At 42.8% G+C, this 16,412-nt stretch overlaps 1 protein-coding gene across 3 annotated transcripts in view; it reads left to right on the forward strand.

The window, feature by feature from the left end:
* Nucleotides 1-16,412, forward strand: part of GRAMD4 (GRAM domain containing 4) — a 79,246-nt gene that overhangs the window by 28,088 nt on the left and 34,746 nt on the right. For all 3 annotated transcript variants that reach the window (XM_080602521.1, XM_080602523.1, XM_080602522.1), the window contains exon 3: nt 4,886-5,006. In XM_080602521.1, the coding sequence (XP_080458647.1) occupies nt 4,886-5,006 (121 nt within the window). The remainder of the gene's footprint in view (nt 1-4,885; nt 5,007-16,412) is intronic.

Raw genomic sequence — 16,412 nt, forward strand, 5'->3', positions numbered from 1 at the left:
CTAAGCATCTTTCAGGTCAGCTGCTTCCCAGATTCTTCCTTCCTTCCCACTTCAGCAGTAGTTTTTTGTAAACGTTGGACATTCAGCACCATATGCAGCACCGTTATTTCAGCATTGCTTTGTCAAAACACCACAATCAAAGGAACAGGTGGAGTGGGTAAAATGGTCCATTCCATCTTCCTTGTAGTGAACGTATTAGCATCGGTCATGTTGTGATGTTGGAAGTTAACATAATTTGTGAATTATGCGAATAATTCACATTGCTCAATTAATTAAAGTCCCCTGTATTCAGTGCTGTCACAGTTTCCTATTCTGTAGGTGCAACATGGGTTCCTTTCTGTTAATCCCAATTTTGTATTTGGCAGCACCTAAAAAAGCAAGAAAGCTTTAAAACACTGCAGATGTTCAGGGAGCGGGGCTGTACCCTGAAAATCCTAGCCCTTCCTTGTATTTGCCAGTTCTGGCTTGTCTTGCCTCTTCTGAAGTTGTCTCATCATTTTGTGCTATAGATGAATTTATGTACTGTTAATGTGAAAAATGTTCCATTTTTATAAGAAGGAGAAAACATACAGTACTGCGTGCAACGAACTCGCTGCAGCGGAGGATCACGTCCCCTTCGGCAAAAGGGAGAAGGAACAAACTTGTGTTTCAGCCCGTGGAGGTTCTGCACCGACCTCGCAGCGAGGATTGCAAATTGAAGCTCTCTTGTACCTGGCATATTGTACTGCAAACAGTCTAATCTACTTAGGCAAGTTCCCTGGCAGTGCACTAGGATTAAATGTGAATTACTATGGCACAGAAAACATTAATTTAATTGCTGTTCCAGTACAGTTTGGCTTTTCCTGAAACATGACAGTTGAAACCTTAAACACTTTTGTATCAGTTGCCTCATTTACAACAATATGAAGATACAGAGAATGATGCAAACATTACGGTTGAGATATTAAAAGTCTCTACAACAGGCTAACACTAGATTTGTCTTTTTTCTTTTTTCTTTTTAAGTTAATGCAAAATGTAGCGGTGCTCTGGGAGCTACCCGGTCCGGGTGTGCTTCCCAGAATAGCTGTTAAGGATTAACAGTTCACGTAGATGCTTTTGTTCTCGAGCAGTCTGGCTGGGAGTTTTTCCTTTCCTTACACCAGGTACGTGCAGCAGCCATGGTGAACCCACTCTTAATGAGAAGCCTCCACGTGCAATGTCAGCTGAGAAACCCGGGGCACTAAATTCCGTAGCATGTGGATATACAAGGAAAGTAATCCAGGAGTTGTATGCACTGTGGGTGTTCTTCATGTAGCGCTGAGGGTTTTGCTGGGTGAGAGGAGTGAAGGGCAGGACATTATGTCTGAGCTAGAGTCTCCCTAGGTCTGGCAACCATTGCCTCGGGCAAATTACAGCTAAAATGACAGTCATCTGTACCTGTGCTGCACCAGTATTTGCTTCGTTTGGAAGTTGCTCCTCTCTAACAGGTTAATTACAAACCTGGAAGTGAGACTGGCATCTTGTTAGGTAGTCCTAGAGAAAAATCGTCTCTCTGTGATGTAGTGAAAGAGACGGACAGTTGCTTTGCTACATAATGCTGAAATGTACTGCCCTGCAGATGGAGAAGACAGATCCGTATTTGCTCAGTGGAGAAGTTACTGAGACCTTTGCTACAGGTGCATACTGATGGTGTTCTTGGAGCTCAGTGCACAGAACAAAATGCCAGGGCTGGCAGGATGGAGGGGGATGTGGGTGGGGAAGGCAAAGCGCTCTCAGGTCGAGAGGTGCTGTCACAAAAAGCCCAAACTGGTGATGGCTGTAAAAATGTATTTGTGGGTCGATGAGATGTGGTTTTTCAGATCCGGAGCTCTATGTGGCTTGGAGCAGGAACTCAGACCTCTGACAGCGGGTTACAGGCAGTCTGTCGTCATTAGAAATCTTCCTTTAACCCCTCTGACTGCAACTCTTCCTGCTTGACTCCGTGGCATTTTGCTGTCCTCCTAGGCACTGTGAAGCCCTCCTCACTAAATAATAGTGATTGCCAACATTTTAAGAGGGTTCTTGTGTCAGATACTGTCCAAGCTGGGAAGGCAGAAGGGGATGGAAAAGCAGAAATCTGTGGAAGGCTTTAAGGCTTTTACTGAGTCATGCAGAAGCAAGAAGGGCACCTGTACAGTAAAGTTTAGTTAATCCAAGTCCCTGCACTGTCCTACAAAGGCAGCAGAAGAAAGCAACATTATTACCCAGTTAACACTGGAATTATAAGAGCATTTTTTGTTAACCTCTGAGCAGAGTCAGTTATGCCTACTTCAGGCAGAGGTAGGTAGTTGTTTAATGCAGGGGCAGGCGGTTGACCTCTGGTGAATGTGACAGCCTTATTTCTTATCTTTCTAGCCCATTAACACCTCTTGACAGACCAAGGTGTGTTGGTGTGGAGAAAAATGTGACAGAAGAACCGTCTGCTTAAATGTCTCCCATATCTCTTTCCTGTAAATACTCGGTTTTCTGAGCACTGCTAGATGGTATTCATTAGTACACCTCACTAATTTTGGAAAGAGGGCTCTATTTTCCACCAAACTTGTCTTGCTGTGTATCTTCCTATTCTGGTTAAACCTTTTTATTATTATAAAACAATTGTGTGATCTTGCTCCTAGCATTCTTAGTAAGCAGCCCTATGTTTTAACTTGTCTTGTTATTATTTTTCCTAACTTAGAAGGTCATTGTGAACATTTTGGGTTAGATTAATTATGTATACCTGCTGATTTTTAACCCATTAACTAATGTCAGAGTTCTTGGGCCTAATGCTTTAGCAGATGTACACGTCTGTAGACTTTCCAAATGAACCCTTTTCACCCTTAGCATTATGTCCCCAGTGCTGTGTGCGCTTTTTGCCTTTTCCTGCTTCCTAAAAGGTTCAGCCAAGGTATCCGGGGCTTTAATTAGATTTAGCATCACTGAAGAGTCAGAAGTGGAGTTGCTTCTCCTAGCTGGGTTTCTGAAATGCAGCCCACCTCAGGGGGAAATAACTGGAAGGATCTGCTGACTTCTGCCACACCTTCCTCTTCGGGGCTCTGTCCGGCAAAATACTGAATCCTGCAGCAGTGGACACACATGGTGCAGGTTTATAGATGAGAAAACACCGAGGTTAATCACGACCCCGCGCTCGTGGAGCTGTTACCCTTCAGCAGAGGCCGGAGCGGTGGCAGGTAGCCCGTCGTACTGCGCCCCGCTGGCCGGGGGCACGCGTGGATGGGAAACCTGGTGCGTGCAGATTTCTGCAGCTCCCCGAGCCAGGGCTGCTGCGGGGTCAGTCTGTCAGCCAGTCAGTCTGTCTGCCGTGGCGTGGTGCAGGGATGCTTGTGCTCCGAGGTGGGGAGCAGCACGGGGACGCTGCTGGGCGAGCAGCCTCTTGTCATCAGGGCCGGCAGCTTGGCGGGGCTGCGTGGGTGTCACCGTGCCGCTTTCGGGGCTGGAAGTAGCATCCCTGCTCGGCACAGCATGAAACAACCCCAGGTGGGGAGCTGGTGCCAGGTAAATGTCATGCAGTAAATGCCCACTGCGTCCTAGTTTGCCTGCATTGACGAGTTCTGAGGCTTAAACCCAGCCCGAGCAAGAAAACAGATGTTTAATGGGGATCTCCACACCGCTTTATTTGAACAGTGAGAATCAGTCCCAACAGTGAAAGCGCTTTGCTGTCAGTGAGCTTTCTGTGCATCTTTCCTGAAAGCTAGAAAATGTATTTTAATTAACTTTCTTGTAAATTAGCCGAGTTTATGTAAGTATGTAATTAAACCGTCGTGGTTAAATGTATGTAACCGACTGTGGAAAGCAGTACAGTCTCTGTATGTCTTCAGAGGTAAACAAGGGGTGGGGAAATGCTTAAGATAAATCCCTTTTGGTCTTAAAATCCTTTTCAGGATGTGGGTTCCTGTAATCTAGTGCTTCAGCTTGGGGTGTAAGCTGTTGGAGAAGCTCCCGTAATCCTCGCTGATGGATTTAGGGCCAGTGGGAACCGCACACGGGGCCTAAGCCTGCACCGCCAAGGAGGTGCCCTCGGCCACCCCTTCCCCTGCCTTTTGAAAATGCTCGCTTTAGGAGAAATGGGCAGCATCACCTGCCTTCTGCTGCGTAGGTTCATTTTTTTCCTCTGCTGGCTTTGTGGAGGTGGCAGTTGTCACTGCTGTTCTTCTGAACTGATCACGTTGCTCTTTAATTCTTGGGCTGCGCAGTATTTCCAGCGCGCGGGGGGCCTGTTGGTGACGGCAGTAAATCGGTCAGGTCACAGTCTCCTGACTTCCCCCTCTTGTGGTCCTCCTGGAAGGTCTTCTGGGCGCCAACCACATCCCTCAGCAGTAAGTGGGCAGTGCTGGAGGAGGGGGACTGGCGGTCCCCTGCTTGCAGAGAGGCTGCAGTCTTCGCAGTTACACATCACATAAACGGTTATGCAGAATACAGCATGTGCTGCCTAATAACTCAGTGAATATCTAGAAAACTAGTTCTTCTGCTAGTTTCATAATTTTATATGTAAGTGTGTTGCGTTCACCCTTCATTGAATGGGAAGAGGAGAGGGATCGTATAAATGTGCCTTTTTAAACCACGTGAAGAAAGGATAAAATGATGACGCAGCAGAACTGGTAAGGGGGCAAAAAAAAAAAGTCTGTTTTGTGTAACTCCCTGAGGTTGCATAAGTGCCATCTGTAAATTCACATGGGAGAGGAGATGCTGTGCACTGCATTAGTTTCCACTCATTTTGGCAGTTTAACGCCGAATAAGAGGCACGCCGACTTGTTGATACTTGCGTGTTTCTCCCATGGCCGACTGTTTACTGCCCCAGAAGTAAGTTGATATATTTAAATGACCCCAAAATGTGCCTCTGAGCTGTCAGTATGTTCTGGCTTTCTTATAGGCTGGTCCAGGGACCATCATCATGGCTTCAGGAGTCCAGGATTTTAACAGAACGGAGTCTGACAGGCTGAATGAGATCAAAGGTCACCTGGAAATAGCCTTACTGGAAAAACACTTTTTGCGTAAGTATAAAATTAATGTTCCGTGGAAATGAGTGGCTTAGGCCTGCTGGAAAAAAAAGGCATGGTGTATTGGTGTGTATGTTCTCCAAAGCTGCAGAAGGAGGCATCGGAATTCTGTGGTGTGTTGATGCGTGGATAATGCATGGGCTGACGTTTCTTTAGGAAGAACTTAGCATTCCCAAGGTTACCAGGTCATTTAAATATTTTTTTCCTTATTGCATTCCTCACAGCATACATCACTACATGACAAAAGCCACTTATGTGAAGTCTCACTGTTGACATCTTCAGGTTATCTTAGAATTAAGCCAGCATTACTGGTGATTGCAGTAAGTGTGTTTCGTCTAGTCGTAGTTGTAAGAAAAAAGATTTCTGAAGGGACAACCACTGCACTTCCTTGTAAGCTGTTTCGACAAGTGAAGTAGCATAAAACACATTTCTTTAGTAATATAGGAAATACTGGTAAGTATTTCTGGTATAAAAAAAAACCAAGCAGATGAAAGTCTTTGTAGATGTGGTATTACTTGTTTGGTTGTATATGTATGTGTATGAATGACTGTGTGTGTATTTGTGTATATATGATGAAGTTCTTGTGCACAGCTAGAAGCGCCTATAAGACTTTTGGGATTATATTGCAACAGATCTAACTTTGGTAGTTAAAACCAAAAAATAAAAAAAAAAAAAAAGAAGATAAGCATTCCTTTAAGTTGATAGAAACAGAGTTCTCTAACAAGTGGAGGTCTTGCTCAATTGCTTCTGCAGATGGTCATTTTACTGGATAATTTTTGAACTTCAGAATAGGAAGGCTGTTTTTATGTGCGCAAGACTTGTTAAATGTTTTCTGAAGGTAAAAATAACAAGGTTATAGATTGTATTCAATAACTAGATTATAATCTAACAATAATTTAAGACTTGTATTTTATCTTCAGCATGTTCTCAAGGACTTGGAATTAATTTTCTGTGGCTTGTTTGTCCTTTGACAATATTTCTTTGATGTTTTATTCCCCCGAGTGCAAGAGGGAGGCATGATAAAGGAAGTTGGGCAAGAATTTATAGTGAGCTGATACCAGTTCCCAGTGATACCTGGAAGAGGTATCATGATTGGTATATCAATCAAAAGCTGAAAGCTCTGAATTGGCTTGCTGGTTTGATGATTTATTTCAATTCTTATTTGTCTGTGCAGCACAGAGTTACCTCATACTTCCTACGTTCCCAAAGATGTATTGCTTAAGCTGCTGTTAACAAATTGTTCTTTAAACTATATGGGACCTGTCTGATTTCTTAATGTAATCTGGTGTGCAAGAGAAACGGTAGGACTTCCCAGAACTGATTTTTGGTTTGAAGTAGGGTCTACATTTTGCTACTGAAACATTGTATGGTCACCAAACACTTCCATAGCTGGCGAATCCATTTGCAGTCCTTAGTGTGTGGTTACAGTGACTGTGTACGGCACACATTTTGGGGAATATTTTCACTCTTCAGGTTCATGCTGTAGTCTGAAAAGCTTCTGATCAACCACTTCAACATTTCTAGCTGAATCCTTTCCTTTTGCAGAGACGTTTATAACAAACCCCCAGGTAGAGGGTAACGAAGCTCACTGTTTCACGCGAGCTTCCATCAGATGTTTGGAGGTTCATGCCAACAGGGGTAGTGCTGGTGGCGAGTCAGTCTCACTCCAGCCCTTACTGCTGGGTCAAGAGCTCTTTATCGAAGCCTTAACTTTGCTTTAGCTGCACTTAATCTTGTCCTGCAAATTGGTTGCGGCTCTGTACAGAAAAACAGAAGAATGGTCAGCTGGTAGAGGAGTAAGCACAGTAAAGCTCATTCCTTAATCCCACCCCCTTCAAAATTTTGGGCTGAAATACGTAACCGTTTGCCAGTCGGAATGAAGCAGGAGCTGACTTTTTTGGGTATGGTTCCTGTACTTGTTAATCTCTTCCTTCTTTTCTACGAGGTTAGTGTGTTTTCTTTTTGGTACTAGAAATGCTTCATAATATTTTTTTCTTCCCAAAATTGAACTGACAGTGAGCAGAAAAACATTCTTGAAATGTGCAGTTTGTTTGCTTTAATTTGCCCTTGGAAGGAAGCCTGTTTCTTTTCTAATCATACTGCTTCAATAGATGTTTTTTAAGAAGGCAATTAACTCAGCCATATTTGCATACTACTACTACTTTTTTTTTTTTTTTAATATGGAGTACCTTGAGGACACTTTTCTAGAACGATATTTTTACCTAAACAGTTTGTCATTTCCTCTTATTCCATTTCTTCTCACCGTACAAGATGTGTAATATGCACGATACAGCCACAACTCGGTATTAGTGTATAGTTGCAAGTGTCTGGCTCAGGGAGAAGCAAGCTGCTGGTCCTCTCTAAACTCCATTCAATCATTAAAAGGCACAAGTAAAAAGTGCAGGTTGGCTCAGAAATGTGTTCAGTGAAACGCATCCAGTCCTAACTGTAGCCTCTAAAAGCTGGAGAGGAAATCTGAAGAAAATACTCGGCGCACACACACACACGCTTGTCTAAATGGAGGATATCTTCGTCTAAGATGCCAGATGAATCTCTTCCTTAATGGCAATATAAAAATCCAGGGAGGTGAAGCAGGAGAGGAATTTATTAGCGTGTTGCATCGCTGTAAAAGCAAGTAAAATGCGGCTGGAAACGTGAGGATTTTAATCTCCAGGCTGACAAGCGGATGAGGCACGAGGAGGAAGGGATCTTAGATAATGACATCTTAAACAAGGGGAGGATCATCTTGACTCTTCCAGGCAAAAGGGCTGAAGTTGCTTTTCCTGTCTGTGCAGGAATGTTCTTAGCCTGTCTGTTAATCTAATGGGGCCTTCGGAGCCTTGTGACAGGAACGATGACAACACGCATTTTGGGGAGAGCGAGACTGCAACAGAGACTGCAACATCGGAGTGGATGACTCAGTGATTCATTCCTGCAGAACAATGCTGAAACGCCTGCTGAATGAAAAGAGCAAAAAGCTTAGTCTGCTGGAAACTCCAAATGGAAGTGGAAGAAAAAAAAACTGGTTTGGGGCTGTCACCATCATAATCACACATTTGTAAAGGGCCGCATGTTACTACAGCCTTGTTTTGGTGCGTACCAACGCAACCTGGGTGCTAGCTGAGGGTTCGGATTTGGAAGGGAGCTCCTGAACTGGGGCAGCTGGATTAATGTGCTAAGGTTAGTAGGGTTTTGGTCTACAGTCTATATGTATATATAGTAAATATATATATATAGTAATATGGTCTATATTTATCCTCTTGAGCCATACATCACTTAATACAGATGAACAAGTGATTGAACACCTCTTACGATGTATGACACGCTATGACAGATAACTTTTAGAGCTTCCATTTCAAAATCTGGTTGTATCTAAGCAAGAAATAACAGCTCACTTGCTGCTCTTGCGTTTGGAAGGGAAAACGATAGGCAGCATCTTTCTGGGTATGCACCTCCCTGGGGGAAATGCTCTGCTTTTCTTCTGGTACTGCCTGGGCCTGGTTACGGAGGGCAGTTCTGCAGCTGGTATCAGCACTGTGGTCCCTGCGCTAGAGGCATGTTTTGTGGGCCTGCATACATCCTATGGCTCCTATGTGTTAGCTAATTCTCATTCAAGGATGTTCAAACCTTTTGCAATGCTAATTTTAGCAGCTCAGGGAAGAGGAGGAGGCGCGGCAGCAAGTGAGCGTAAACAAGCCGGGTGACTTAGGGAAGAGGGTGAGTCAGGAACTGATAAACCGAAGAAACCCTGCATGAGGATGAAAGGCTTGGGGAGGAAATAAAATCCTCTCCCACGAGGGTTTTGCATTCCTCTCTGTTCTGCAGGCCGGGGCAGGAGTCCCTAGGGACCTAAAACAAACAAACAAATCCTACTGGGTTTGGTTATGATTTTTATAACAATGTTAAAAAAAATGCATCAGAAATTCTTCTTTCCTATTAAAATTTGTGCTGAACTTCCCTCCCTCCCCTACACAATTGATTCTGATGCCTTTTTAAACTGCATATGTTTAGTATTAGTTACTGTTAACAGTTATTTTCTCTGACTTCTGCTGTTTTGGTATAAATGACCCAACGATGGTTTTTAAGAAGAGCAAACCAGCAGAATGGAAGGAGAGCTCCAGGAACCTGCATGTGGCCTTCAGGCAGATCTGGGATGTTAGAAAGTGGCCAGCTTAGGGGCAGTGTGTGTGGTGCTGGTGTGTGACCAGCAAATAAACTGTACCAAGAAGTCCTGCTCTGCACAGAAATGCGAATAGCTCCGGGAACAGCCGTAGTAGTTGTATGCAACAAATACACTTGACTATAAAGCGAAGTCAGAGTCCCGTTACAGACTGTCAGAGTGCCCTTGGTGTGACTGCTCCTGGTGTGAGGGTCAAATACCTGCTGCAGCAGCAGAGCTGGAGGACAGCAGAGGAACAGTTTCAGTGCATCGTTTCTGCTCTCTTCTTACTGACTCAGCAGCCTACAGTCACCTTTGGTTCACAAATCTAGAAGTAGACTAAAAGCTGATAATGCAGCATGGGCTTCTGAAGCTGACGCTGGTGAACACCAAGGGCTTATCACATGCTCTGCTCCTTCCCCTAAGCCTTGTTTCTTTCAGCTTAACATCCTGGGCTCCCAGGTGCTGACAGGGGTGTTCCTCGAGCTTGCGAAGTTTCTCTGGTGAGATCTGTAGTTTGCATATGAGGACTTGTGGGGAATCTTCCTGAACATTTTTCCTGGGCACCCAGAGAAGCAACAGGGAAAAAGATGTGAGTCCAGGCTCTGCAGCAGAGCTGTCTGCTCACCAGAGCTGCTCTCACTTTCTTCTGTGTTAAAATAACGTTCAGATGATTTTCTAGGTCTGACTTTCGGCAGAGAGGCTTCTCGTAAATCTGTGGAAGGTTTCTTAAGAGGTGTCAGAAAGCTTTTGTGTGTGCCCAGAGATTCTTATATAATGCACCATGTATGTTGAGTTCGTGTCTAACGTTTCCTGGAGAGAAAAGCCCTCCAAAACTCCAGTTTCTTTTTCTGCAAACATTGGAAGAAGCAATCGTGAGCAGGCTAGACCACTTGTCTGGGGTTTAAGAGACCTCACTGCAGACTCAGGAGGACTCAGGCCTCTGTTTCTTGTCTGCGAGGACTGTGTCTAGCAGGTAGAGGATGGGCTGTGCTCGCACATATGCGAGCACAAATATGTTGTGTCTCCCCCACACCCCTAATATGTATGAGTAGGAAAAAAATTATACATACAGGAGGATCCCAGGAGGATCACGCGCTGCTCATGCTGCCTTTGTGGGGCCCATTAATCACCGTGCTGACACAGGGGGATTGTTTCTGGTTCTGAAACTTGCTCCTGCACTGGCTCTTACAGGTGCCACCTACACATTGCATCATGTAGACACAGCGTGCTCCTTCCTCCTGCTGTTTTTGGGTTCCTGGCTTGGCTTGGTGAATTGCAGGGCTGGAGCTGGTCGAAAGCTCAGACAGGGCAGCACTGAGCACTGCTGTGCCTGCCCCTTTTGTATAACCAGGCCAAAGATTTTGGGAGCTCCATGCAGAACCTGCCCTTCCCTGCTCGGCTTAGTAACACAAAAGTCGTGGAAGAGTCTGCTGCTATTTCTGAGCCAGGCGTTGAAATGTTTATAGCCTGTTTCGCTTCTTCTGCCAAAAACAAGGAGTGAAAACAGTTCCTGCACTAGCGACAACATTTTTCACAGCTCCCTTCATTTTAGATGGATCCGCAACTCTTGTGACATTTTTATTTTCTGAAATTTCTGAAAATTCGTAGAGCAGCAGTAGTTCTCATGACTTTTAAGCTGACAAAAGTGTATCTAGCAATAGAGAGCTTCACACTTGATGTTTTGAGAGGGGAGTCTATCTCAGTAAGCTGTTGATTTTTAAGATAGTTGGCATATTTTCAGGAAGCTTTTGAAAGTTAAAATCCATAATAAAGGTGAAATGATCCTGTCTCTTCTGTGTCTATAATAACATAATAAAGCTCCATTGAGAACACTGTATGTAAATGTAACTAATCACTTGTTAGCATAATTATTCTGTATGTACAGTAGTAATGACAACTGAGTTCTTTCTAACCTCACCCACTCAAAGTGGGATGCAAGAGGAATGGTGAGGGAGTAGGCTAGACCAGTTTGCACAGTAGAAGATCTTGTCAAATAAGAAGCACTGTTAGAAGTAGGCTTCCTGATCACATGAAACAGGGGAACGCTTTACATAAAACTCTGCTGTCGAGATAAGGAATGTCGTACAGCTGAGCAGCAGGCTGATAGTTCAGGCTCTGCCCTCCTGCCGCTGCTTCTGGATCAGCGTTGGCTTATTTCCTACCAGCAAGCACAGAGGGAGGCCGTGCTGCTCCCCGTCTGAGCTCCTGTAGGCGTATGCTAAGAGACTCCAAAACTGGTCCCCAAAAGCTATGCTTATTGCAAGTACTGGAGCAGGAACTCTGCCTTTGAGAAAGCAGAGGCACAACAGAATGATGGAAAAACAAACAAAAAAAGAGAAAAAAGGAGAAAGGAGGATTGTTTATCTGCCAAACTTGTGTTAGGTTTTCTTAAAGTGAATTAACATGACTGTTTCTCAGTTTGATGTGTGCTGGAGAAAGGTTATGGTGAAAATGTCTGTGTGTGTTTCTTTTTTATTAATCTGTGACTATTTCATTTCTCCACGCTACCAAAATGCCTGTATAAAATGCGGTAGGAAGGAGAAAAGGATATGCATTAGATAGATGTAGTTCATCTTTAATGCATCCTGCTGCTTTTCTGGCTTCTTGTAACAGCTGTATTCCCATTAGAAAATCTTTTCCCCCTTCTTTCGGCATGAAGGACTCTTGCAAGCAAACGAGATCTGACCACAAAGAAAAAGCATTGAGTTGACAAAGCAAGATATTTTCAAAAGGAATAAAATAAAGCTCTTCCTTTAGTCTTCCAGCTTTGCTGACTCTTTTTTTTTCTCTTTATCTTATTAGCATTTGAATGTCTTACCTTTTGTCCCCATGCATAGGTTGGTTGGATTAAAAACATATATTCAATTTTCTTTATCATTATTTTCTTCTATGCTTCACAGATAACGTAGTTGAGCAAAGATCAGCTGAAGATAAAATAGTTCAGGGTAAGTCTTTTAGAACAATATGAAAAGAAGTTTTTGAGGCAGGAGGAATGAGAGTTCTTGAAAAGTAGTTGAATGTGCGGCAAATGAGTTTTGATCTTTCTACAGCAGTAGATCATGCAAGGTGGGGATGGTTGGTTGGTTGGTTTTTGCATTTACTTGTGATTTGACTTTATCCATACAAGGGTTTCTTTGCTCACCTACAACTCCTCAGTGCTGAATAAGTAAGACAAAAAACAAAACTTCACTTTTGCTGTGGCAAATTTTCATTGTAACACCAACTGCTGAAGGTTGCATAGATGAATCTGAGCCCTTAAATGGCTTTTATTATTCTAAATAATGCTTTCGCCGACACCTTGAACTGTGCTTTTAGAGGAAACTGTAGTTGCAACTTACTGGAAGTAGTTTTTCTATAGTACTCTTTCTGATGCTGAAATGTTGGCTGCACTTCCACTCCTCCTTAGAAGAGTGGTGGCACCCCAGGCAGAGGGATTCCCTGAACTTGCAGGTAGGTGGAGGTTGGGAGGGTACTGCTGCAAGTCTTTCTTGTGCCTGTGGAAGAGCACCTCTTCCTCACCATCGTCAAACCAGGATGCTGGGCTAAGTAGCTCTTCAATTTCACTCGATGCAGCTGCTTAAATGTGCTTGTGTGACAGGGTCTACTTCATGTTGCTTCACGAAATATTTGTGGCAAGATAAATAGGGAAAAAATAGCCATCATCTGTGTGCCTGAGTTGTCATAAAGAATAGGCTCTGAGTTAGCCAAAGTCTGAGAGTTTCTCCTTCAGTTTAACAGAACATAACCCCCCTTTCTCCTACTGATATAAAATGAAATGGCGTTACATGGTGTTAGTCCTCATAAATCATAGTTACCAAAACAAATTCGGAGGAAGCACTTGGCAAAAGAGGGATCAGTGATGCTGAAACTCATCATTATGTCTTACTAAGTTCAGTTGTGTCTTTTTCTGAATTAAAGGGAATAGAAAAATAAAGACAAATCTAGAGGAAAAGATAGGCTGGCTTTAGTCTGTTGGTATGCAGAGATAACAGTGAAAATAGAAAAAAAGACTGTGGGACTTAAAAGTCAAAATAATTTGGATTCCTACCTTTACCGGACACTATACTTAGCTGCTAAAAACACCATGAAGATCTCTTCTTGTGCTTTAAATGCCGTCAGCTTACAGTATTGTACTGAATCATCTTGCTTATAGTGTCTGACATTTTTATAGTAGGAAGGAATTTGTAAACCTGTGATAACACCACATGCTGCATCTTCCACCCTATTCCCACTGTTGCTGCTCTCTGTCAGCTCAGATGACTTTCCAGACCACTCCTTGTCCGTCTTCTTGGAGAAGATCTATGAAGAGCAACAAGGCTGGTATCTGTTTTGCAAGTGACCACCTAAGCACACAAGACAAAGGAAGGCTTAGATGATAATCCTGGCCTCTTGGGCTTGAGAGGAGAGGTGTTTTGGTTCTTCCTTCTTAGAGTGCTAAGGGTAGTCTCCTAAGCAGGTGAGCTTCATTCTTCCCATGTAGAAGTGTAGAAGTCTGAGCTTGAAAGGGCATGTACTCAAGAGGTGACTTAAAGAAAGAACTGCTGATAAAATGGAGCTGCTGGAACAGTGTCCTTGGTAAGCCCTTTTCAAGCATCTCTCATGCAAAGTAGAAGAATGTCTTGTGATGTCTGGTATCAAAGGCTAATGCGTTATTTGGAGTCTCTGTGGTTCTCAGGTCGCTAGTGGAAAGGACTTACGGAGGAGGAGAGGCAGAAATTCGAAGAACAGGTCATAAACGGTACACAATTAAGCTATATCCAGTTATAGCTGTGAATTGTGAACTTGCCTGCGGAAGACAACATGAATTACAAAATAACTATAAACAGAAACAGCAGGTTATTGAATTACTACTTTTTGGTGGGTCTTTCCCCCATGACCACTGCTGGGCAGGTGGTGTTCTTTGTATGTGTCTTTGCTTTATGACACATGGTGGAGCATTTCCATATGTGTCACAGCACTGTTCTTTACTGCTGCAGTTACGGATAAAGAAAAAAGGCTTTTCAATATCTATGGAGATAAAAATATATCTATTTTCAGACTTCTAACATTTTGTCTGTAATGTCGTACAGTTGGCTTACTTGGGACAGACTTAAAATACTGGCTTTGCCTAAGAGTTGGGAGTCTGGCAAGGGTAGAAACTTTATGTGTTGGAGATAACTCTGGCTCCGTCAGCACTGCTGATGAGATCCAGTTTGATGGTGTGTGGTTGGGATTTGGTGTGTTTAGTACCAATCAGACAACATACTTGAACTCTAGCAATGTGCAGAGGATTACAGGAAGATTTGCCGTAATTAACATACGTGTAGAACAGTTACTTATTTCTTATTAAGTACTGGTATTTCCCTATGTAAATATGACAGGATACATGTATGGTTTTTGGCATTAGTGGTTTTTAACTTGGTCTCTTTCGATCTAACAATGAACTGATCTGGTATCTGTACACAGCAGTTTACAGCCTGATCTCTAGGCTCTTCTCCGGAAGAAATTTTTTGTCACTTTGTCCTACGGAAGGATTTTGCACCATACCTGTAGGCCTACAAAGGATTGCTATTGTGTAAAGCAGCTACTAGGAGACTCCCTAATCCACCTCCAATCCCTGTATTAAGGGAGACATCCGCTTTACTGCACATGCAGTATTGAATTAGAAATCCAACTTACTGTGTCGTGCTTTCCAAGGCTATTGTAGCATCTTTCTTTTCTAAATACTACTCAGATTTTGTTTGGTCTCTCTGAACTAAATATTTTAGTATTTGAGCTTTTCAGCAAAACATTTCTTACAACAAGCTTGTGTATTCTGAGGAGCAAACTGAAAGTTGTCAGTTGCTCTAGGGGCTGATGGCATACTATTCAACGATTACTGCATTGCGATGAAACGCTAGGTAGCTTGTCTTTGAACAATTAGGTGATAGCAACTAAACCTTGTGAGTTGTTAAATCTTTAAATGTATATGACCAAATCTTTAGAGTGCAGATGTGACAGTGGTGTTATAACTAATAGAGGATAAAATGCTGTAGAAAAACTGAAATATATATATATATATATGTATATATATATTTTTTTTGGTAACTTGTGAGATACATTGCTGATGATGGCCTTTCCCACGAGGTCAACTTTACTTGGGTTTGCACTATAATAACATACAGGTTAATATAGTTTAAACACTATTGTTGCCATTGTTGCCTCGTCTTACAGACTTCTAAATCTTATTTTTGCAAGTGCCGTGGCATTCAGGTATTTTCCTGCTTTTTCTACACAAGTTGACTTTGTTTAGAGAGGATTTAAAGCGTTTTTGCAGGATCACACCTGCACGTCTAGTTAAGCCATGCACTAAGCCTCTTGTAATGTTTCTTGTCCAACATGAGATAGGGAGCTGTGATTGACAGGCCTGAGAGGGAAATTACGGAAGCTGATTACTCTTGGACCTGAAGCTTGACCTTTTATGTGTACCCTGCCTGTCTGAAGACGAAATGCAAGGATCACATTTTTCTCATCATCAAGGAGGATACACATCTGTAAAGCTCAATAGATAAGGCATTGTGTTAAGACTTCCATAGTGAAATGTTCTCATGGGTTCTTCTAGAGAAGTCTTTTTTTTTTTTTGTTTTGTAAACTTAGTTCAGTTTAGCCAAACTGTAGATTATTTTAGGGGAGTGAGCAAGGAAAGACAGTGGGTTTTTGTTTTGTTTTGTTTTTTTCCCTCTCATTTGTGGTTTCTGTTGCTTAGGAAACTTAGAGTATTTAACTAACCAGGCACGGAGGCTTTATGATGCCAGACCCACACTGCTGCCAAAGTAGCAACAATGCTGCCTTAAAGAGTGGGAAAGGCCAAAACTGGGGTGGGTTTAAATTGCAAAGTCTTGTACTTGGGCATTAGAGAATGCCATGCAAAGCGAAGCTCTGATGAGTCCCGATGATCGGATGCTGTATTTTTTGTTTTCTTCTGTAGGAGTTCAACCTTGTTCGTTGTGCACCCTTTATCTCTTCCTCTTTGTGTAAAGCAATTCTGTATCTCTTGCTCTTCTTGTCCTCCTAGTGTTTGAGTTTCTGGATTTTGTTTTTAATAGAACAAGATATAGTGTAATCAGAACAACTGGTATTAAGGAAGCTGGAAGATCTGTGTAGACTTTCAAGAGCACTGAGGTTAATTTACACTACTTGTGGTTTTCTTATGTACACACGATGCATATTCATTTCCTCTTTTTTATTTTTTTAAAAGTGTTTAACAAAGAGGTTTTTTT

The sequence above is a fragment of the Anser brachyrhynchus genome (assembly GCF_964034855.1).
Source record: "Anser brachyrhynchus genome assembly, chromosome: 1".
NCBI classification, from domain to species: domain Eukaryota; kingdom Metazoa; phylum Chordata; class Aves; order Anseriformes; family Anatidae; genus Anser; species Anser brachyrhynchus.